The sequence below is a fragment of the Notolabrus celidotus genome, chromosome 3, assembly GCF_009762535.1.
Source record: "Notolabrus celidotus isolate fNotCel1 chromosome 3, fNotCel1.pri, whole genome shotgun sequence".
NCBI classification, from domain to species: Eukaryota; Metazoa; Chordata; class Actinopteri; order Labriformes; family Labridae; genus Notolabrus; species Notolabrus celidotus.
In genome coordinates this window covers 25,452,051-25,476,323 of record NC_048274.1, presented here as the reverse complement: position 1 = coordinate 25,476,323, position 24,273 = coordinate 25,452,051, and the positions used below count along the sequence as shown (strand labels likewise).

At 41.2% G+C, this 24,273-nt stretch overlaps 1 protein-coding gene across 2 annotated transcripts in view; it reads right to left on the bottom strand.

The window, feature by feature from the left end:
* esrrga (estrogen-related receptor gamma a) overlaps window positions 1–24,273 on the bottom strand; it is a 197,017-nt gene that overhangs the window by 43,923 nt on the left and 128,821 nt on the right. For both annotated transcript variants that reach the window (XM_034679776.1, XM_034679778.1), the window contains 2 exons: window positions 16,188–16,346; window positions 3,702–4,126 (listed from right to left, as the gene is read on the bottom strand). In XM_034679776.1, coding sequence (XP_034535667.1) covers window positions 3,702–4,126; window positions 16,188–16,346 — 584 coding nt within the window. The remainder of the gene's footprint in view (window positions 1–3,701; window positions 4,127–16,187; window positions 16,347–24,273) is intronic.

Genomic DNA, 24,273 nt, shown 5'->3' with positions numbered 1-24,273 from the left:
CCCTCTCCTCTCCTCTCTTCTCCCACCCCATGCTCTCCTCCCTGTCCAGCTGGAGGTGTTTTTTTGGTGATTACCTGCGGTTTTATTGGCTAATGGGTTGAAACATACCAATATGTCTGCCGCTGCCCATCTGAGGCTGGCCCTGCTTTCCAGCCAAGATATGCACGCTAACACACACTAAAATGCACAAACACTGGCATATGTGCACAAGTACACACAAAAACTTGCACTAATTCATGTGGACGAGCAAGAGCCCACACAAATGCACACAGGGTTACACATTGCCACACTATCTGTGGATGAGTTTGGCTTGTGTGCTAGCCAAATATAATGTCATGACCCATTTGTTCCAGTGGATCCAAGACTGCTCAGCCTGGCTCCAAAAGATTTAAGCCATAGCACTGTAGCATACACATTGATGAGAAATATGGAGATTTTAATTTCTTTAAATACAAGGAATTACATTCATAGATAAAATAATGAATTTAAGTCCTAAAAATTGTAGAAACTTCATGTTAATATGAAGGGATCAAATAATGGCCGTCATTTGGCCAACTGTACCTTTAAGGCTTCTATTATACTGTTTGACTATTCAAAGGAGGCAGCTTTTTTCCCCCAATACATCCTTACGGTGGCTCTAGTTTATTAGTTGCGTCCTGTCAGTATGCTCCATCGTCACATCCTCACGTGACAACAGTCCTTGCTAGTAACTAGCTTTGTCAAAGTATTGACCCATAACCTCCAACTCTAGCCTTCCTGATCTGCAACATGTCCACTTCAGGAGAAGGGAGGATTACAAATAACGTGGAAATAGGGAGCGAAAGCGAGAGGGATAGAGTATTGCTTTAAATCTATTCAAGGTCATACCCCAAGAGTCTCTACTGTCAACATGGCATCATATCTATATGTTTGCTGGCCTCCCGTATTTAATCTGTAACTGCGGGCTCACCTATATAACCTTTAACAAGCCCTCAAAATGAAATGAGACATGTGGAACTGCTGAACTATTAGACCCTTCAGCAATGACGGATGAATTAAGGGTCAAACCTATACATAAAGTGATTACACAGTCATGTGTGCAGTTTATTCATGTGTGTTGGGGGTCCATATGTGAATGTGTTTCTATGAGTTTGCTTAGTGCGTGTGCGTGTCCCTGTCTGCCTTTATCTTGCTTTGTGTGTTCTCCAATCTCTTTGTGAGGATTGCACCATGTCCTGATCTCTCATCCCATAATAAACACATACAGGTCATCTCTAGGTAGTGGTGACCATCTAGTGGATGTAAGACTTTAACCCCCCACATTTCCCTGTCTCTCTCTCCCTCTGTCTCTCTGGGGCTTTACTGGGAAAGCTGCTTATCGGAAGCAAAAGAAAGCAGCGACAGATAGGTGGATGGATGGAAAGGCAGATAGATGAATCCTGTCTGATATGACTGACTGACTGACTGACTGACTGACTGACTGACTGACTGACTGTCTCAATAGATCGATGGCGGCCAGCTGGCTGGTAGCTTGATGACAGAGGTTTCCTGCTGACTGATGAGGCTTATTAGTTATTTCAAAAACTTAAACAAATCATCATAATCATCAGATCATGACAAACTAAATGTTCAAATGTTTATCTATTACTTACCTACCAGGTAAAAAGAACCATGGCAGCCCTAAAATTAAATCCAATGACTTTTCCCTGATGCTCCACTAAAAAGTGCTTTATGCATGGTTAATGGGTTAACATGGCTTATATATTTTATCAATTGTCTACTAAACTTATAAAGCCAATGCCAACAATAATTGGCTCTTGATAACATGTATTATGTGTGTAGCCTAAGCATAGATATTTCATGTTCTTTAGTGTCATATACTTTAATTGTGTAATCTATTTTCAAAGATGTCGTCACTTGGAGTTAATGGATTTAGGGGCTCGAAAGTCACTATCAGAGATAGGGAGAGTATCTAGAAACTATTGGTTTTGTACTTTGATGGTAATTGTTTGTCTACACAAATGTGGGGACGGCTGTGGCATAGCTGTAGAAGATGTTGTCAGCCAGTCAAAAGGTTGGCGATTGGATACCAGCTCCCACAGTCTACATGCAAAATGTTCTTGGGCAAGACACTGAACCCCAAACTGCTCTTGGTGGCACAGCCAGAAGAGTGTGAATGGGATTAGTAAATACTGATGGGCACTTTACTTAGCATCCTCTCAACACCATTAGTGTATGAGTGTGGTGTGAATGGATGAATGTGACATGTATAGTATAAAAGTGCTTTAAAAGGTCAAAAGACTAGAGAAAGCGCTATTCAAGCAAGGTCTAATCACCATCTACTATCATTAGGATTTCCCAATTTTATCCTTTGTGTACATTTCTATAATTCTAGAAGTAAACAGTTAAGGGTTAACCTTTTGGTTGGCTAACAGTAAGCAGTAGTACTGTAGGTGAAAACCATCACCAAACCAAAGAAATCCATGAATGAGATTGTTTATTTTAGTGATTGCTTTGCATTTGTGGAATTCCATTGACCATGTATTGTAGGGTTTGTTCCCTGATGCAGGGTTAGATTAAAGTAATTCTCAAATTAAGATTCCAGTGAAAGTCCAATCGTTGTATTATTTCTCAACTTGGTCAATGACCTGCTGACCTGTTCTACAGTTAATAGGTTATCTGGCCCAATCTGTTTCTTTGAAAGGATAAATGAAGGCCTTAATGATGTGAGTTGGGTATGAATTGACAATTCAGAAAACTGGAGAGCCTAAATACCTGTGCACTTCCTGGACTACTTCTGGCCCCAACAAGAGATGAGCAAAGGATTACTAAGCCTAATTCCTGGTACTCTTCTCATCATGTGGATTACTGTTCTATCCGTTCTCTCCTCTCCCCCCTAACCTGAACTACCGACCTCTAGACATAACCTCTGACCTTCTTCTGACACTAAGTTATCTCCTAGACAACAGGCTTATAGCCAACACTCGTCCTGTGAACAAAAGCAGTCAGATCCCAAAACGCAACACCACACCACATTACAATTACTCTTTGCTGTTGATGAAGAGGTCAAGGTTGAGGGTGAACAGGGGGCAGGTCCTGGAATTGGTGGGATTGCATGAATGTGATTGGCTGCTTATTTGTGTGTGTATGTGTATGTGTGTGTGTGTGTGTGTGTGTGTGTGTGTGTGTGTGTGTGTGTGTGTGTGTGTGTGTGTGCCCATATGCATGACAGAAAGATAAATGGTGAAGGACAAAGGAAAAAATAGATTGTGGTGGGTGTCCTGGTGGCTCAGTTAGCAGACAGGAGGAGACGTGTACCATATAAAAATCTGGGTTCACATCTGGCCTGAGGCTCTTTCCGTATGTCCTGGATCTACTTTAAAGCTCAGGTGGATGTACATGAGCTCAAAACTGAAAAGTGGGAGTTTTAAGTTGCTGCTGAAATATTTGGCTATTTTTGAGGGCTGTGATTAAGTCGATGTAACACACAATGACAGTATTTGGATGAAAACACAGACACCTGAATCTTTCGTTGACAAATTTGACGTAGAAGACGCTGAGGTGAAAACAGAGCTACTCAAACCGTATGAAACACAAAACAGATCGTTAAGAAACAGAATGATAAAAAAAACATGTGACTGTAGACCTGATGGAGCAAAAGACAGGCAGAGAAGTCTTAAAGAAACATGATATTAAAGACAAAAGTTAAAATGAAAGCCAACCTTGGATGGTGCGTTTGAAGAAGGCCTTGCAGGCCTCACAGGATGCCACTCCATAGTGGTACCCTGACGCGATGTCCCCGCACACCAGACACAGACGTTTGGGCATCGAATTCAACATGTATTCGCACTTGATCTGTGAGTCTTCCCCAATTGTTGATGAGCAGTCCTCATAACGCTTCGATCCGGGGCCGCCTGCAGGACCCAGGGGCCCTGCATTGGAGCCGTAGAGGCTCGGGGAGTCTAAGCCATTGGGATGACCGTTCATCGTTGATGAATAGGAGCCTGAGGCGTCGCTGGAGCCACCAGGGGAGTGATGGTTTAGGCTGTCAGTCAGGGAGGCAGGACTAGACGGCTCAGTCTTTATGTAAGAGGACGGACAGTTGGAGTCAAGGTGGCGCTCCTTACTGGACATTCTGCAGAGAAGCCTGAGGGAGTGAGACGGGAACAAACAGAGGAAGAGGAGGGAGATTGTATTACAAGAAAATGTGTAGAAAGCAGGAAAAGCTGAGCTCTACAGGAGAAGAAAAATAGTAAAGTTCAGGCACTGTTCAAGCTCAATTACAGCAATCATTTGTACTAATGCTGTTGTATTTCCTCACTGTCACTGCCTATGATGGATTTATATTTTTTCACATAGCCTGACAAGCTCTATAAATGACACAAGTGTACACACACAATCCATCCATCACATTTGTTATTCTGTTAGAGAGAGAAATGAAAGAGGAAGGTGTGCAGAGTTAAACAAAATAGGCAAGGTAAAGAAAAGAAAGAGACTAAAACTAGATATAAAATAAATAAATAAATAAATAAATAGTGGTTTATTTAGAAACCCTTGAGTAAGAAAACGTAGCAGAGAAACATCTGTAGTACCACACAGTCCCATGAAAGGCATACACATGCTTAGGGCCGATGGTCATCCGTCACTCTGCAGTCAATAGCAGCTTGTTCTACATGAAGGTAATCAGTAAGCAGCCTCTCTGCTGTTCAATCATCCCAGAGACAGCCTCACACATTCATGATACTCACCAGTACACACACACACACACACACACACACACACACACACACACACACACACACACACACACACACACACACACACACACACACAGCTTACCCAGATACACACGGTCATATTAAAGCACACAATGACGGGAACATTTTAAGAAGTTACTGGAGCGAAATCCAAAACAAAAACAAAATATTTGGGATTTTCAATTCAAGGGTTTTTAAAGATTTAGAGCATATAGTCCTCTCTCTTTTTCTCTCCTTTTGTCCATCCTGCTTCCCTTCTTTTTTCCCTCACTCCCCACCTGACTCTCTGTCTCTCTCTCCCTGAGGATGCTGGCTCGTGCCTTGTTAATGGCAGTTGTAATTAACAGCTATCTTCTCTCTGTCCATATCTCTCCATCCCTCCCTTTGTCTACCTTACTATCTATCTGCCTGTCTCCCTATCACTTCCTATTCACTGCCATCTCCTCTTCTCTCTCTTCCTCTATCTCTTCCTCTCCGCATCAACACTGTCTCCTCCTCTAACCCTGCCCTCCCTTCTCTCCCATTTCATTGTTAAAGGCAGAAAGCACAAAAGGGGTTTTTAATTAAGGCAGGATGCTGCTAAACGAGGGGCTTCTAAAGTCCAGTCGGCCTGTAAAAGATCCCTGTTCTACAGGGACCCATAAAACACAGACAGCGCATTGACGGAGAATGGAGAGACAGTCTGGTGAGGGAAGGGTGGGGGAGTGGATATAGATGGGAAAACAGGTAGGCAGACAGACAGACAGCTTTCGCAAGACACGGACAGAATGGAGAAAGAGGAGTTAGCTGCAAAGACTGATGAAAGCCAAACGACAGGCACCGATTTTACATCTAAAATGTTCACTTTTTAATCTGCTGTGAAGCTGTTTGGCGGGGCGACGCATTTCTTTTCCTATATCATATTCTACTCAGATACTGTGAGGCAAAAACACTCATTCTCCTGGTGCTTTTTTTAAGAACCATTTTTCCTTTCATAAAGTGACATGACATTTATAATGTACAATACTCTGGCCTTTCGCCCCCCGTCCTTTTTCATCATATATTTTATTCTCACCACCTCCTCTTCCCTCCGCTTCCTGCAGTTTCATCTAATTCAGTGACTCCATTAATCGTGGCTTTGTGGTATTCACCAATGTCTATAAATCCATTTATCTGATGCTAAGGTAGGTCTTCAGTTTGGAATGAAGGGGACAGTGGGAAAGATTTGGACACAAATCAAGTGGGAGGAAGTGAGGTAAAAAAAAATTGGAAGGAAGGAAGGAATTGCTGAAGGAAAGAAAAGAGAGAGACTAGAATAAAAGATGGCAAAATGAATGTAAATGTGGGACAGAGTGATGAGACGCTGAGGGATCACACAGGTTTGTCTATGTTCCAACACAGGGGGAGAGAATACAGTGGTGACAGGAAAAGAGAGTAGAGCCATTTAAGATGATGATGTGATGGTGATGATTTAATCTCTCCTTTTTCACTCTTTATGCTCTTTTATGTCCCCTCCCTTCGACCGTCAATCCCTCAGAGTACCATTAAGTGAAAGAGTTTAAGTGCAAAAAGATCTCAAGCGCTCTTTTTCTTTCTCTCCCTCAAATTCTCATCCATCTCTCTCTTTTTCCTCCCACTTCTCCCATCCTCCTCCTTCCCTCTTCTCTCTCTCTCTCTCTCTCTCTTTACCTCTATCATCTCCTTTTCTCCCACTCTGCTTATAAATGAAAAATAATGGCAGTCAAAGGGGGAGGAATAAAAGGAATAAAAAAGAAGACATGCGTTCAGAGGAGGGGGGAAGAGGGAAGAAGATTAAGAAATCACAGGCAGTGCGCTGTGCCGAGCGAGAGGTTGAATGCATTTATGTATGTATGTTATCAGTATAATTATGGAGCTATGTAACGACGGCTCAGTGCTGAAAGAGCAGTCTTATTGTGCCTGTCTGCTCTTCAGATGAGTGCCAAGAAAGAAAGAGAGGGAAGGGGCTGGGTTTCTTTTTTTTTAACAATTCTTTATGTTTTAGGCGTTTAAGGAGATTTATATAAAGTAGAAGAAGCTTGAGTGTTTGAATGATGGCTGAATGATGTAAGCAGTGTGTTATGAGATGGTTTTAAACACAAAGAAGAGCTGTAAACTCTTTTGGGATTTAAATTTCTCTCTCCTTTTTTTTTTCCTTTACCATCACGCACATTCTGACGCACTCTATTTTAACTCTGTCATAAAAAATCAAGCAGAAAGGAGAAATGTAGGCCTTTTGACTTTTGTGAACTATTTATAAAGATGGCATGACGCTTCTTTTTACACACTATATAGCAATTACTTTGTCCCTTCTTTTTTCATGAAGAAAGTGGTACATTTCAATGGTATGGTGTTTTTTCTCCAACTAGTGATGGTAACTCTACCCACAGATAAGTTAGAAAAGTAAAAGCGTAATGTTAGCTTCACTTGTGCAACATCCTACTTTGGGAAAAAGGCCATCCTGGCTAATTTGTTAAGTTGCCATTCTTTTGGACATTTATTCAAAAGCATAACTTTATTTTGCATCGCTTTTGGATCTATGTGAGTAAGGGCTAAGAGTTAATTCATCCAGTTTCATATTTTAAAATTTGTGCCCATGATAAAACCAACCACACAAACAGTGTTCGTGGCACCAGCTAGATATGACACTGTTTCCCAAACAGCCAGGGCAAAGAGATAAAAGTGGCTGTTAAGTTCCTGCAGACATCAAATATTCAGCAGGCCTATTTACCTGTCCCTTACCGAGGGAGCGCACACACATGCAGACACACACATACACACACGCACGCACACAGACACACAAAAGAAAGATTACCACTTTCCCTTGTCTCCATTTCCAGCTCGATCCCTGTCATTTTCTCTTTCTCCTCGCCCTTATTTCTTTTTTTCACTCGATTTCTAAAGACACAGTGACTCATGAAAAAGAGATAAATATGTCGGACACATGGAGAGCGGGGGCAACAATACGAAAGTAAGGAAAGAGAGGGTTTTTTTCAGCGTGTTTTGAAGGAAGGTGGGCCACTTTAGTATGACAAGCTGTCATTAGAGCGGTGGGCTGAGGCAGCGCTCTGACAACTGGCAGGGACAAACATACAATCATCGTATTAAAGCAACTACTCTGTGCCTCGCTCTGTGTCCCACTGCTGTTCACTGTGCGCTCCTTTACTCTGTGTTTCTGTGTGCACTCGCACTCTTTATTATATACAATCTTTGTACAACTGCCTTGCTAGATGGCAGCCATAAACACAAACTGATCCTCAAACAACTCCTGTTTCTGTCCTGCCCCAGGGAAGAGAAGAGAATAGAGAAAAAGGCAGAAAGGAAAGAAAAGGGAAAAAGAAAAAAAGAGACAACAGACATTATATGTTTTTGATTATTCATCCGTCACTCCAAAATCAAAGGTGTTCACGTTGCCTGCTTTGCTTGACTTTTTCTTGCTGTTGCCATGTTCATAGATCTCTGCTGTTCACAAAATGTAAAATGAGAGTTAAATAACAATGACTAAATGACAAAAAAACTGTAAAGAAGAGATACAATCGCACAAAGCTACAATTTATCTACGTATATGTAAAGGAATGAAGTCCTTCACTGCCCCGACAATATTTCTGAAACAAAATTCCCTTGGAAAAAGGGGGTAAAAAGTGTAAGAGCAGGGAGGAAAAAGAGAGAGGAAAGAGAAGAGGTAGCAGTAGAGACAGAGAAGGGAGAAGTGCTGACAATGTAGCTACAGCAGGTTGGCTAATACCTTTCCATCACACCAAGCATTGTGCTCTCGGTGCTGATAAGAACACACAGTCCAATAAGCAAAAAGAAAAAAAAGAGAGAGGGAGAAAACCTTACACAATTCTATCTAGATGATACGGGCTATGCTTTGAGAAAGAAAATACATTGAATTAAAGAATGGAGTGAGGAGGGGAAACGTGGCAAAAAAACCGCATTTACATTTCCATAGTCAAATGAATAGAACGATTTCATCAATAGGCTGAATTGCTTTTTTAGCCCTCACACTTGTCTGTTTATTATTCTTTCTTTGCTCTTTTCCTGTCTGTATTTTACCTCCTTTTCACAGCTCTCCTATCCGTGGAGGGTTGTTGAACCGATCGTCAGCTCCTCATTTCAACTCATACACTGGTGAGCGCACACAATACACAGACAAACATGTAAACTTGACTTGTTAGCTTGATATACTCGATTGAAAAATAGGGGAAGTTGTGGTTACAGGATTACAACAAAGGAGTTTTTCTTTTTTTTAAATGGCGGGCCCACAGAGCAGGAGGGGAGGAGGAAAACACAAAGCAAATGTGTGCCATTATTTGTGCGATTTTATGGACAAGCAGTAATTGAATATGTGTTTTTAACAAGTGCAGAGGCTGACGTGTGTGTAGAGTTTAAAGGCAGAGAGAGAATACAGTGTTTGTGTGAGTGTTTTGAGTTTAGCTGCGCAGTCCCACAGTGTGTGGATGATTATAGTTGTTTTCAGGGAGGAAAATGAATAAAATAAGGAATAAAAACTCACGCAGCGACAGTCAATCTAAACCACTCTCCCTCCTACTGAGCTCTCTCTCGCCCTCTCCTTCCTGCTCTCTTTGGGTCTCAATCTCTCTCTCTCTCTTTTTTTTTTTCTTCCATAGTTGCTTCTACTTCTCATACACAAACACACTCTATCATTGCTCCTCTCTTTCTCTAGCACCCACACACCACCTTACACCCCACACAAACACACACACACACACACACACACACACACACACACACACACACACACACACACACACACACACAACAGGGAGCAGATCAATTGTTACAGTGTTAGTCGGGCAGGAAACCTGTAATTCACTTCATTGGCTGCAGAATAAACCCCTGATTACATACAATCAATGTGATAATGGCTAAAACACATTCTGCCCAATGGGCTGTCGGGCCGTAAAGACCGGCAGAGGAGAGGAAATGTGTGTTTGTGTCTATATTCCTGCATGGATGTGTCTCTGTCTCTCTGTGTGTTTAGACATTATGAATCCTCCTTGGTATGAATTTTAACAAAACAAACACACCGCTTTGCAGAGCACAACTATCCTCAAACACACACAGGTGTGAAATGAATTGGGAAAGACTTACAAAGGCACACAAGAGGGGCTAAAGCTGTTATGATGCATCCTGGGGTTTATAAAGTTTACACACACACACACACACCCATGCGCGCACACATACTCTAGATGTGAATGGATAACCAGTGGGAGACAGCACCCACAGGGCAGGCTCAGCCAAACACAATTGATTAAGAATTATGTGCTATCCAAACAGCAGCCTACAAACTATACAGGAGTATCATGTTATATCAATGTTTCTTCATAGGGCCGTGTAGAAACACTTTCATATACTCTCTCTTTCTCCTCTCATAAAACTTGATTATAAGTGAAGGGAAATCCTCTTCCTCTCAAAGTCTTTCTTGAACCGTACAAAAGACGATTTCAGTTTGAGAGCCTGAGTGGAGATGTTGTTATTTCAGTAAAAAGATATGACGAGGTTGAGTGTTCAGGGCAAGCAGTGCACTGCTTACCCCATGTGTTTGTGTCTGTGTGTGTGTGTGTACCTGTGTGTGTGTGTCAGATGGGAATCTTGATGATTTAGGTCATTTTCTAGCGCAGCACTCGCTGATAAGTGTGTTGCTGCCAGGCACTATCTTTGTCACCACGTCTCCCTCTCTCTCTCTCTTTACCCCTCTCTTTGTCTCTCTCTCTCTCTCTCTCTCTCTCTGTCTCCTTTATCTGCTGTGTGTCATTGTGTTTGTAGTGGTGGGTGTCTACTGTATGAACTGTGCTTCAAGCCTCTAAAACCTGGAGAATGCTGCACACCAGGAGTACAGTAAACGGTTTGTCTGTTAACTCCATTAAGGTATTTGTTTGATTTATAATTAAATATACAGAGAATAAGATGTCTAATTCAGTTCTATTGTTGGATCTGGAAGACTAGATTGTATTCTGTGTACTTGTAGTGACTTCTTGTCTTTTTAGTGGAAAAGCTAAAGAGTGGAAAACAATGAAGGTTCCCCTTTTAAGTAAACCTCTAAAGATGATGCTGCGTGCAGCAAACATAAAATACGTAATGCTCCTTTGATTAAAAAAATGTATGAAATGAACCATATGTGCAATTACATTTGATTTACAATATGCATTAAAAATGATGCAAGCAGTATGGACATTTATTCATGCATATTAACACACTGGTAGCAGGTTATGCTTGGGGGTATTGAGGTTACACACTGTGACCTGGTCTCATAAAAAAGGGTCACAGATCAAGGTTAGAGCTACTCTCTTTTCCTCTATGTGTGTATGCATGTAGGTAGAAAAAGGCAGTGTGTTTAGATTAGCAGCGTTATCATAAAGCATGAGAGATGCAACATCACTTCTAAACACTTCCAACAACTTGACACATATGCACACACACACACACACACACACACACACACACACACACACACACACACACACACACACACACACACACACATACCAAAAGGTGCATGTTCATATTCATCCATTCTTTTACAGTGAGACGTCACACAATCTACTACACTACAGCCTCTCTCTGTCAGGCAGATAGAGACCTGGGCTAGGTGCCGGATCAAATGAAATTGTACGGGAGGAAAAAAAGTGTTTAGAAAAACAAAATATCCCTGATCGGATTAAAAACACATTTTATTAAACAGATGGTGAAAGAGGATTTCCACTCTAGTAAATATGACAGGGCTTTCAAATGTGACACAGGAGGGAGGCAGAGAGAGGGGGAGGAGGGAGGGAGGGAGGGAGAGCGAAACAGACGAGAAGGGAATGGAGAAAGAGAGAAATGAGCACAATGCTGCAAAAGAGGGAGAGAAAAAGGAAGAGTTTGTGAATTCATATGAAGGAATGAGAGGGAAAAGGGGGATAGAGGAGGTAAGAAATGTTGGAGGAGAGGAGAGGAGAGCAGAGGAGACATAAGTGAGGAGAGTGTCAAAGCTGCATTCTTTAAGCAGATCAGATTTGGGGAAATTGGGCTGTCAGAACAGGATTGTGATGATTTACACCTATCCATCACAGGAAGAGAGAGGGAGAAGCAGAGCTGAAGTATGTACAATAATGCACAGCATCAGTCAAAATTGAGAAAATCCATCCTAAACAGGCTCAGATCACAGCTCACTTTTCAATTTGGTATCCAATATTCTTCTTAACACACCTTTAGAAAAAGTAAGAATATGTTTGACACTCTGTGATTATTAGTGATACATACAGAGAACATGTTTATTGGATTACTGTATGTCTAAATTAAGTGTCAGGTATTTTTGGTCAAAATAAAGTGAATGTCTCGTTACCACTGTGAATTATGTCACAGAAATCCTTCCAATATGAGGAAATGATTAAAAGCAAGACCAATAATGAATATCGTCATATTTTACTCTTTTGAGCCGCGCTGATCTGTAACCAGCTACTGTTGACACTCGTCCTCTCTGCTTCCTCCCTGATCTCCCCCCCTCTCAGCCCCTCCATTCCTCCCCTTCTCCCTCCTCCTCCTCCTCCTCCTCTCCCTTTCCTCTCTGCTGGCTGATGCACCTTACAGCCTCGCTCTCGGACCATCTGTTAGGGAATCTAATTCACATCCAGTCATAATCAGGTTTGCTGGAGAGCCCACTGTCTCTGCCCGAGTCTGTCCCTCTTTTCTGGCCTGCGTGTTTCTTTCTGTGCGTTTTACATCCCGTGTTTGATCGTCTAAAATTCAGTTTTCTCCCTTGTTATAGTGCACGAGTCTATCTGCATCAATTCATTTGAATATTTAAGAATTTCGTAACATCCTGTGATTGATTTGCTCTCATCAAGTTCATCTGGGAGAAAAGGTGAAACAGTGCTCTAGCATCATTGTGACATTTTAGGTTGTGAATCATTTTGTTGCATTAATTTACTCACATAATGAGACTGCTTGTCTTGTTTTGCTTTCACAGTGGTTTAAACTTCATCTTAAAACAATTATTGAAGCAACAAGGCTCTAACTCCTGCTACTGCCATTTAACTGCAGAACTCAATTTAAGGGCAATTTTAACATTGCACAGCAAACCAGGGGGTGCTGCATCCACACAACAACATAAAGGAGCAAATGTGTGTGTAATTTAACAAATAGTGTATGTGTGTATAGCCCTGTTTATCCATGACGGAGAATCAGGCGAGTTGAGGTGAAGGGGGTGGAAGTTAATGAGAGGTGAGTGTCTGAAACCCTCTCTTTCTCCCTCTCGTTCTCTCTCTCTGCTCCAGCAGTAATCCTCTTCTATAAATCTGCAATCCAATCAGCGTTGTCCACACTTAACACACACACGCAGACACATGCACAAACTCACACACATACACACACAGAGCTGTTGGGAGGCCCATCTGTGTGTTAAGGCAATCTGCTTTATCATTATGATTACATTGGGCTCAGTTTACAGCAATGTGTGAGTGTGTGTGTGCATGTGTGTGCATGTGTGTGTGTGTACTGAAGTGCACCCTGGCTGCCTGACATTAATCACATTTCCATGGTTTGATGGCCTAAATAAAAATAGGAATAATATTGTTGCCGTCCAATGAAAACAGCAGTTCCCCAAAAACTAATTAAAGATTTGTAATAGAATTTTTTTATTAAAGTTTAATTTTGCAAAAATCTTCAGAAACAAACAAAATAATTCTCTTTTGATTCTCCTTTTTTAATTGAAAAAAAAAGCAAAACCTATATCAAAATAAAAAAATATCTAAGATGCATTTTGAAATAAAATATATGTAGAGGTTTAATGTGCAATGTTCAGGGATTTTTTTAATTTTCCTTAAAAGTGCATCAAGATCCTGCGTGTTTCTGTGAGTGTGTGTATATTAGAGTGTGTATGTCAATTGTGCAAATAAATCCTATCAACACAGTAAGAGGTCAGATGTCCTGGAGAGAGTGTTCATTTGATCTCACACTGAATGTCTCAGGAAAAAAAAACTGACCTCCAGCTATTCTCTCTCTGTAACCAATCATCATCACATCACAGAATAAAAAGCACAAATGTGAAGAATCGCATTAATGCTGACCCCATTTGACTCAGCTGCTTCAGTTTTATGTTCCTGCTATTGTGTAAACTAACTCAGGGTCACACTCAGTGATCAATTGTGAAAAAGGATAACTTTTCCTTCCTGTTATGCCATTATAAACTCTTGTATAGCAGTGTTTTCTAGTCAAAGTCTTGCTATTATTTTCTGTAGTTGAGAATTTTTGCAGCGTTATTTTTTTGGGTGACTAGGGACTATTGTTCAGGTCAAGCAAGTTAATTTTCATCACACATTTTAGCAACAGGGTCATTTAAAGTGCGCTGTGTGAAGTGTGCTGTCACACAAGACAGGGAAAAAGACACACAAGAAGGGATTTGAAAATGTTCAGAACAAGCAAATAAAAAAAGCCAAAAGGAGATCATTTAAATAGATAAATGGAAGCTAAAATATGAAAAGGCAGTTATAAATTTGAAGTGAGATAGTAATTTTCCGATTTGAATTTTTAATATCAGTGCCAGTTTGTTTTTAATTTGTTCAAAACGTGACAGAATGCGGCGATTTAAAAATAAAGGTCGATTTTTTTTGTCTCTGTTTTCATTGCAAATGTTTTTGTGTCTCCAAGCCATGGCGTGACTGCCCAGCCTTTGGCAAACCTTTACACCTCTCATCACCAGACTCCACTGTCTGCCAACAAACACACACTCACAATGCGCGAGTAGCTCTCCTCATGGTGATTGGCTGAGAGGCTGCGTGAGAATGGTTTGCCAGACCTCTAATTGGCTTGACCCAGACTAACCCCGAAATCCTATTGGACTAAGACTTCCCAGTCTGCATTGCATACCGCCGCTTACACACTCATAGACACGCTGACACACACACTAAAAATTAAGAGGTTATGAAAATACCCAACAATGCGCTAATCAATAGTGTTATAATAGGCTGCATTACTCTGACAGCAAAAACAGCACGTAAATAATGTTGGAGTCGTGTGAGCTCGTGAGATCATGCTGCTTGATGTTTAGATGTTAGGTTTAACATTTTTTTTTAAATCATAGAACTATGGATAAAGCTGATCTGAGCCCTTAAATGTCCAAACAGGCTGTTAATAAAACACAAGAAAACAGACCAAATGGAGCCATCAGCACACTCCTTACTTGTTTATTTTCATTTGCATATAATGGTGCAATAAGCCTGAGTTATGCTAATTATATACAAAACTCATACTCACAATTACATTATGGCAATCTGGGCATGTGGCTCTCTGTCTAATCCGGAGAGAACTTCAAATGATTAAAAGACAGAGAGAGTGTGTATCTGTGCTTCATAGTTCTGCTGTGTTTCAACTCAAAACAAGACGCATATTTATAGTTTGTGTTCTAAAAATGGACGAAGGCAGCCCTCACTTTCACCTGCCTTGAACATCAAAAACTCAGAACGGGTTTCCACTGGAGAAGTATAAAGTCGCATTTCACTTTGGTTAAAGCTTCTCATGATTTATTGTGCATGCAGATGGCATGGGGGTATTACTGTTATGGTTAAAGTGACTGTCCTTCAACCAAATGATATGATTTAAAGACTCCGTGCTGCGGCGCATTTGCACTACTGAAGTGTCCTTGAGCTGGAAGTTGAATCCTGCTCTCTCATGTAACTTCATATATAGGATAAAACTATAAAAACATTAATAGAAGTGCAGGTGACGATTTGAAAAAATTGGCTGCAGTAGTACTAACAAGAGATTGGTACAGTATTTTAAAAACATAATACTGGCCTCAGGATACTTCAGTCAGGGGTTTGAGGAATAATAAATGACAAACATAGCTCAGTCAGAATTATTAAGAAGATTAAGACAATGTTTGTTAAATGCTTCTCAAAATATAAGCCAGGTTTAGCTTAGGCCTCTCTATGGACAGCGCTCTCTCCATGTCACTGACGGGAATAACTGATCAGTGTAAAGACATGTGGCACTGAGAAGTCACTGGAGGTAATCATAACAAGTAGCTGATTTCAAAGACAGATCTAATGATCGGTACGCTGCGACGTACATCACTACAGTCAGTTTGAAAAGCTCGCTGCTGTCGATGAGGAGAAAAGAAGAGTTATCTGAGGAAATCAAAGAATCAAAGAAAATCAAACAGAAAACTCTGATATTTATTAGCTTTTTGTCACTCTCTCTCTCTCTCTCTCTCTCTCTCTCTCTCTCTCTCTCAAACACACACACATACCGACCCCTAAAACACACGCTTTTGATGTCTCAAACTTGCCTCTTCTTTCTCTTTCATCTGAGGTTTACAGGGGTCAAGTGCAGCTTTCGTGTAAAAGTGAAACACACTCATAGAGTCTTTATTTTTCATGTTTTCCTTTTTCCTCCTTCTCTCGTGTGTGTGTGTGTGTGTGTGTCTGTGGTCGTCTTTTCATTCTGTCTCACCTGGGGTTGTAGAGGGCATGTGCGTCTCTCATGTGGTTGGCCTCCAGTGGATCGTAGCTCTGGTGCATCCTCCAGGCGCCAGCGCCGCATTTACTATAGGTTGACTTGGAGTTGTCTTCGCTGCTGCTGTTCACCAATTGCCCCTTCGATAAGTTCATTCTGCAGGAAGGAGCAGAAGGAGAGAGGCCGGATGAGAATACAGCCGGTGAAACAGGCACAGAAACAGCAGGTGATCAACTTTTCAACAGAAATATGCAAGAGAGTAAATCTTAAAAAGTGAAGGAAGACAATGAACGAAATGGCGAACTAATCAATCTCATTCAATTCAAGTGACAAATAAATAGGGCATATCATAACAAACAAAACAATTATAATATTCAACATATTTTAATTTAATTGTTTTCATTTTCAACAAGGAAAACAAAATCTAAAAAAGAGGCATAGAGAATTCAACAAAGAATAAGAGTAACAAATATACAAAACTTCATTCTACATTAAAAGTAGTGTTGGGGAAGTGTTAATGTAATTAATGCTCACACAACCATGTATAAACACTTATACACCTGTTATTAGAACAGACAGACAGACAGACAGATGCACAGACGACGTTGTGACTTCAGACAAGTACACAAGACATCGGTTCTGGAATGTGTTCACAAAATTTCATGAAATACATCTGCCCGTGCTCGCGCAGCTGCCTCAGTGGCTGCGTCTGGCTGCTAATTGAAGCACACTCTGCCTGTGTTTGACGTCAGGGGAGTTTTATCAGTTATAGTTTTGGATGCGAGAGTCTTTCAGACGGAGGATGTTTTAAAAGTAAAAAAAGCACCAGAGGAGGAGGAGGGGACAGCCAGCCACCCGTCAATCAAAAACCCAGCACTGTAGTCATGGGAGGAGCTGTTGTCGAGGTTATAAGGTCACTGCAAGCTACAGAGTCAGAATCATCCGTGTGCCAAAAATAAATAAATTAAACAGCACGGCTTGAGGGGAAAAAGGGACAGTGCTATTGTGACGTCAAAGAGGAGGAGAGGAAGCGGGGGGTGTAATAAAATTTGCTGGGTGGCCTACATTAAAACTAAACTACCGAGCGAGAAAGGAGCGAGGCTGTAGGGAGGAAAGGCATTTTGTGATGGACACACAAAAAAAAGACGATTTGGAAACAGATTTTACTTCACATCCTCTAATAGACTGATCTGTTTTGAATAATGTAAAAAGAGTTGCGTGCTGGCGACATCCTGCTGGTCTTTAGACAAGTCAAAAATAAATCTTTGCTTATTCTAAAACGAGCAAAAGAGGGGGAACTCCTGTGTGACTTCAACTATAAACGTCTTTTCTGAGCAAGTCTATCAACTAAATGATATTTTTTGCGTTGCTTTCTGAAGACACTGAGAACTCAAACATCAAACCAAACCATCCAGGAGCGTCTTAAGTTGTGCACAGAAGCTTATACTCACAAAAAGGGAAACTAATTCATGTAGATTCCATTTTGCTGTATTTTCCTGTCATTACCACATTCCCCTACGTGTGCCAAATGTATCAGTAAACAGAGCAAGATGTTGGTATGTGTCACAAACTGACTGACGCATGTTTACCACACAAACACACCTCACAGACGTGTGTGTGTGTGTGGACTGTATGCGAGAGGTCCCACTGTGGGTTCCTGTTCAGGTGATGGCCACGTGGACAGACAGGTTGACGGACCAAACACCCGTCTGACAGCCGTCCCTCCCTGCATCCACAGAGCTGGGTCGGCTCAGCGAGAGAGAGGTGGAGGGCCAGTGTGTGTAATATGTAGGTTTTAGTTCCACTCTGGTGAATAGGAGGAATCGATATCTCGCTGCTGCTGCTGCTGCTTCAAACACTTATTGGCTTTGGTTGCGGTGTCACAATGCTATATAGACAGGCAACACTTAATACTGCGCTTTTTATTGAGGAGCAGTCTGGACTCACACCTGACTAAGGTACATCCAGTACCACAAAGACGCCATGTTCAGAGTTTGAATCTCTTTCCCTGCCTTTTAAGTTCTAGGTTACATAAATTGGTCTTCCTGATAGACAGAGTAAATGTACAAAAGAGGAGGAAGAAAGGGAGTTTAGGCTAGGGTCAGTAAACGTATTAAGTATTGCATTCAGGCGCGGACTCTGAACCACAAGATGCCATTTTAGAACGAACTCCAGAGTTCACCGGGCTCTGACATAAATCAAATCAGACACATTTTAAGCTTGACGACTCTTTTTGAATTTAAAGAAGCAGCTGAAACCTGTCACTTGTTCTAACCTGGACGCTTAAACTGCGAAGGATATCATGAGAGATTCCATTTAATCACATTATATTTCATGGCAAGGTAATCGGATACTTTCTAATGTTGGATTTTAGAAGATTAAACTCAGACTTAAACGCATTTTTTAAATCTGCAGACAATCATTTAAATCAGGCGTTACTAGAAGTTTGCTCCTTTTTTCAGTGTTAGGAAAAACTTGGAAAATGAAAAGCACAAAACAGAAATGGAGTTCGTACATGCAAATATGTATAACAAGGAAATTAAAATGTCATAAATGATTATAAAAGATTTAAAGATCTCTCGTCTTTAGGATTGAAAGCGTAAAAGTGCTTTCACCTAAACAAACAGAAAGGCTGAGATCATAAATATTTATAGATGCACAGAGTAAGAGAAGAGAATAAAGCGGGAGAGTATTAACCTATGTGATTCTACCTAACCTATTTCACGCTCCTGTCAGTACATGTAAGCGACACCACCACACACACACACACACACACACACACACACACACACATACACACGCACACACTAACATGAATGTAAAAAGGGTTTTCTGTTTGTGTGTGCGTGTGTGTGTGTGTGTGTGTGTGTGTGTGTGTGTGTGTGTGTGTGAGAAAGCAGGGAGATCGCGGGTGTCTTTCTGATGCTCAGTGACTCGCTCATGTGTTGCTGGCCCATCTGTGAACAGAATGACCATGACACAGTATGAGTGTGCGTATGTATGTGTGTAACTGCGTGTGTGTGTGTGTATGTGTGTGTGTGTGTGTGTGACATGGTGATGCAGTGATTGATGAGACAGTTGCCATTCTTGCTAATGCAAAACGCACCTATCCCTGAAGGGAGCAAATGCCACAACACACACACACACATACACAGACACACACACACACTCACACATACACATACACAGAGCTGCAACTGCCCTACCTAATTACCCCGGTGGTCAGGGCAGTGCCATGTCTTCCAGCCACATATGCAATAAATATCCACAAACATGGCTAAATGTAGTTTCACCTAGAAACAGCTGCAGAGGTGACCTATAAATGCTGATAAACGCCTCAGAATGAAAAAGATAAGACAACAGATACACGTGCATGATAATCACAAAAAGAAAAAAGGAACTAAGGGATTCTGAGCATCCTGGCGACTTAAGTTTAGCTTGAATACTCACTTATAGTTCTAATAAGAGTACAAAAATTATCTTTCGTTTTATAACGTTTTATTTTTTGCATTTAAGACAGAAAAAAGGGCTTTGATTTATATTTGCTGACTTCTGTAGACTCTAAGGTGGTGAAAAGAAAGCACAAAAAGTATCGAACAGTTATCGGAAACTGTTAAACTGTAAACCTAATGTTTTAATGTGCCATCCAATGATGAAGTATTTGTGAAATTCATGTGACGTTGAAGTAATCATGAGATCATTAGATAATCACAGACTTCCTATACATGTTTATAAACAAATGGGCCCGACAACGTTTCGCACCGTGTCACCGGATGCACCCGGGCAGGTGGGGTTTAGACGCAGCCCTTTGTGTGTCTGAGTAGATGTGGATGTGTGTGCGCGTTAGCGTTAGCGACGGGAGCTGTTAGCGGGGCAGGCGGCAGATGGGCTGTCGGCCTTAATAGGGACTGAGCGGGTGCAGAAAGGTGACAGCTCCACGAGGGAGGGGTGTGTGTGGAGGGAGAGGAGGAGCATATGAGAGGGGGGTGAATGGTGAGGGAAGACGGGGATAAAGGGGAAATGAATTATCTGCGGAGGTCAAGAAAAGTGCGGGTCAGCTGGGTAAAGGAACACACCTCCTGGGGGCAAAAGTGTTGACTATATCAAATTTATTAAATGAATACATTTTTATTTACATTTATTTGAAAAGTGAAGAGGTGTTGATCATGTCCTTAAAGCAAAAAATCAAACATGTCAAAAAGGCAAACCTTTGTTCTCATGATGAAGCATCATTTCTACTTCAGGCTGTTTGAAACAGATATAAAAAAAAATCAGTGTAGAGAATTTGTTCTCTTCCAACTCCTCAGGTCATTTCTTTGTTTGTATCCCTCGGAACAAAATACATGTGCGGTCCTCCTTTTCAAAACCAGACTTACACTAACATGCTGTTTTTAAACTAAATTTAAATGACTATATAAAAATGAAATATTGCTCTTTTTTTCTTAAAGTCGCAAATACAACTCAGTTGTTCTAAATCTGCGCTCGCGTAAACGCATAAACAAAAAGCACGCAGAACCACAGGCCATGCCCAAAGATAGGATTTTCTCCCATGATCACGCAAACATTGTTCCACATGTGGACAACAATGTGTGTGAACATGAGGTTGACATGTCCTCACAGATGTGCCCATTCTCTTCTCAAAGCTCAATCATTGGGTCAATTTGACATCGTTATTAAGAAAGATGAAATCAATTAGTATTTTTACATTTTTTTAGTCACAGTTTTAACAGAGGAATACATTACGAACTAGTATTTTTGCATGAGAGGGTAAGCACGTCATTTATTGAAACTGAACAAACATCTACATAATTGCAACTTTATGAATTTATTTTATGAAGCCAAAGTTAAAAAAAAATCTGTTTTACAATTACCTTTTGTGTGGACCAAGTTTGATTTGCATTTTAATCAAATATGTAATTTAAAAAATGTTTTATTCTATCTACTTCTCGTTGCTTCTTGACTTGAGTTTTTCTTTTACGCTATTAGAGTGACTTTGTTTCCTCTATTATAAAAGCTTTTTCAGTGTCACTAAATAGTTTTTGGATTCAGAAAATATTTTCATTTGCACACAATCTGTAAGTAAATCAAATATAGTTGGATAACTAGTGGATAGAAGAGTGGAAACATTGGTTAATTACACCACAGAAGAAGCTGATTGCACGAATGAGAGACAGAAGAAGAAAAGGCAGAGAGAGGGAGTCTAAAAAACCTAAAGAGAGAGCTAGGGTGGTGCGCTGGCCTGTCATTCTCTCCCCATCAGGCACACACATGAAGCATGATGGGAGGATGAGAGGAGGAATATTTCACTGTCAGAAGGAAGGCGGGATGGTCATTCATTTCTTTCTCTCTCTCAGAATCTATCCCTGTCCTTTTCGACTGTATCTTTCCCCTTTTGTCTTTTTCAGCGCCTCTCACATTACTGTTGAAACAATGACAATTTAATCATACAACACACGGCCCGAGCATGTAGAGGGGAGAACTATCCAAGCAGTCGATCTACGGGGCGCTCCCCATGGACACAGAGGGAGAGAGAGGATGGGAGAAACACGGACACGGAAAAAAGTGAAAAAGACAGACGTGATGCTTAAACCTGCAATGCTCTCCTTATCCTCTTTAACTCATGAACACACTCCTGCAGCCACACACACACACACACACACACACACACACACACACACACACACACACACACACACACACACACACACACACATACGCACGCACCATATACAGCACCTCTCCATCTAAATCTGTTCTATTGTGGCCCGGTCTCTGCTGTCTCCTCCCATTAGGAGTGAGAGGCAGCAATAGAGGCCCTGAGCACGACACGATGAGCAAACAAACATGCTAAGACACACACACACACACACACACACACACACACACACACACACGCACATACACACACACAAATACTCCTTAAGAATGCTGAAACCAAGGAAGTGACGATAAATAAAGTTTAGAGAAGTCAGTATTTTTAAAAAGATGTCAGAGACTAATCTGTCAAAGAAATTTCCCAGAAGAAAAAAAACTGCACATTTGACAGTCGCAAATGAAATCGGCACAATAGAAAAAACTCTTCTTTTATTTTTCTGCATTTCAATCAGAGAAAGTATCGATAGAAGACAAGAATGAGACGAAAGAGGAGTCTTTCTCCAATGGACATGAATGATTTGATAGATTTTAATATGGGTAATAATACATGAATGCACATTTTGACATGTATGATGGAACTTGAGGGATGAGCGGATGAGCAGTGCATAAAGACAGAAGGGGGGGTGGGGTGATGAGAAGAGATGAGTGCTCTTGTATCTCACTATATATCAGTCTCTTTCCTCTTTCAATCAGAGCTTTGGAATTCAATCACGCACGCACAAACATGTTAAGCCCCCCCCCCCCCCCCCCCCCAGTGTGGTGTAATTGCTAATTGTAGTATGCACCTGTGTGTGTTTGTGTGTGTGTGTGTGTGTGTGTGTGTGTGTGTGTGTGTGTGTGTGTGTGTGTGTGTGTGTGTGTGTGTGTGTCACAGCTGGTACAGACCCTTTTCCTGCTTTTCAACACATAAGACCGGGCCTGACTCATGACGCATAAACATGCACAAACAGCACTGATGGATTGAACATCAATCAGAGAAATTCATCTCATCAAAGGCATCTAAATGTGTGTCCAAGTGTGAGTGTGTATGATGCTTTTAATATCTGTGTGTGCTTATGTCAGTGTTTTAATGTACATTGCATTTTTGACACAATTCGTCCACTCTTAAGCTGTTAATACCTCCCAAATATGTGCGAGTGTGTGTCTGCGTGCACATTTGTCACGCAGGCATGTGTGCGCTCATGCGTACATGTGTGTCCAGCGGACCCCTAAGTGCTGGTGTCAGACAAAAGCAAACCCCCCTCCTCTCACCCCCCACCCCACCTCTCACTCTGTCTGTCTCTCTCATTGCGTCTCTCTCTCTATTCTTATACGGGACCAAATTACCGCTGGAATGCCCGGACCCTTCAGATGAGAGAGGCCACGTATGCACGAATGTGAGGAAGTGTGTATGCATGCTCATGTGCGCAAAAAGATGATAAGAAAAAAGATGCTGTAGAGATGGACAGACACACAAAAAGAGGAACAGCACCACCTCACACGGGCCATCGATAGGTCACACAGAAACAGACATGCACGGAACGTGGGCAGGAAGGCTTGAACCACCGCATGATGACAAACAGATGCAAATACACACACACACACACACACACACACACACACACACACACACACACACACACACACCCACAGAGCCAACAAATCAGTGCGGCACATATTGACATGCTTTGACAGATGAATTAAGTAAATGATTTTATAAGGAGATTAAAAGGATTTTAATTTACGCAATCTCTCTTTGGTCCCCCCGCATCCCTCCCTCCACTCAGCTTCACCTCTCCCTCTCTCTCTCTCTCTCTCTCCCTCCCTCTCTTTCTAGACTGCTTCCTCTCCCTCTTGGCCCGAGTTAAAGAGCGCACAAGAGATGAACGGAAAAAAAGGCTGAGAGAAATTTTCTGAACTAGAAACCACATTTTCTTTTCAGTGTCATTCATTTGAAATACGTTGATCTCTTTTTTACCTTTTTTTTGATTGCGCACATTTCCTCATTTTAAACTCAGCCATCCTCACAATGCTGTGTTTAAAAGGTTTTGATTAAAGTAACAGTAACAAAAAATAGACATCTGCAGCCAACAGTGTGAGAATGTTTGGCCTTTAGGTTTGAAGCATTCAGTTTAAGTTAATTTATAAATTCCACATGAAGGCTTCAGGAAGATCTGAAAACTAAAAACCGTTATTGAATTTTAAAGGTCATAGCATTCCTCCACAAATCAACTGAAACAAATTCATTTATCTCTTGTAATCGCTTTCATTGATGCCTTGACACAACAAAATGCAGCACTCCAGGAGTGGCAGGGTGGAAATTTTGCGCCAACTTGTGCACCGGATTAATCATTGAATGTGTTTAAATGGAAAATAATGATCTCAATAACTTCATCATTTTGTTTATTTCATGTAGCAATTACAAATACCATGTGCTCATTTTGAGATT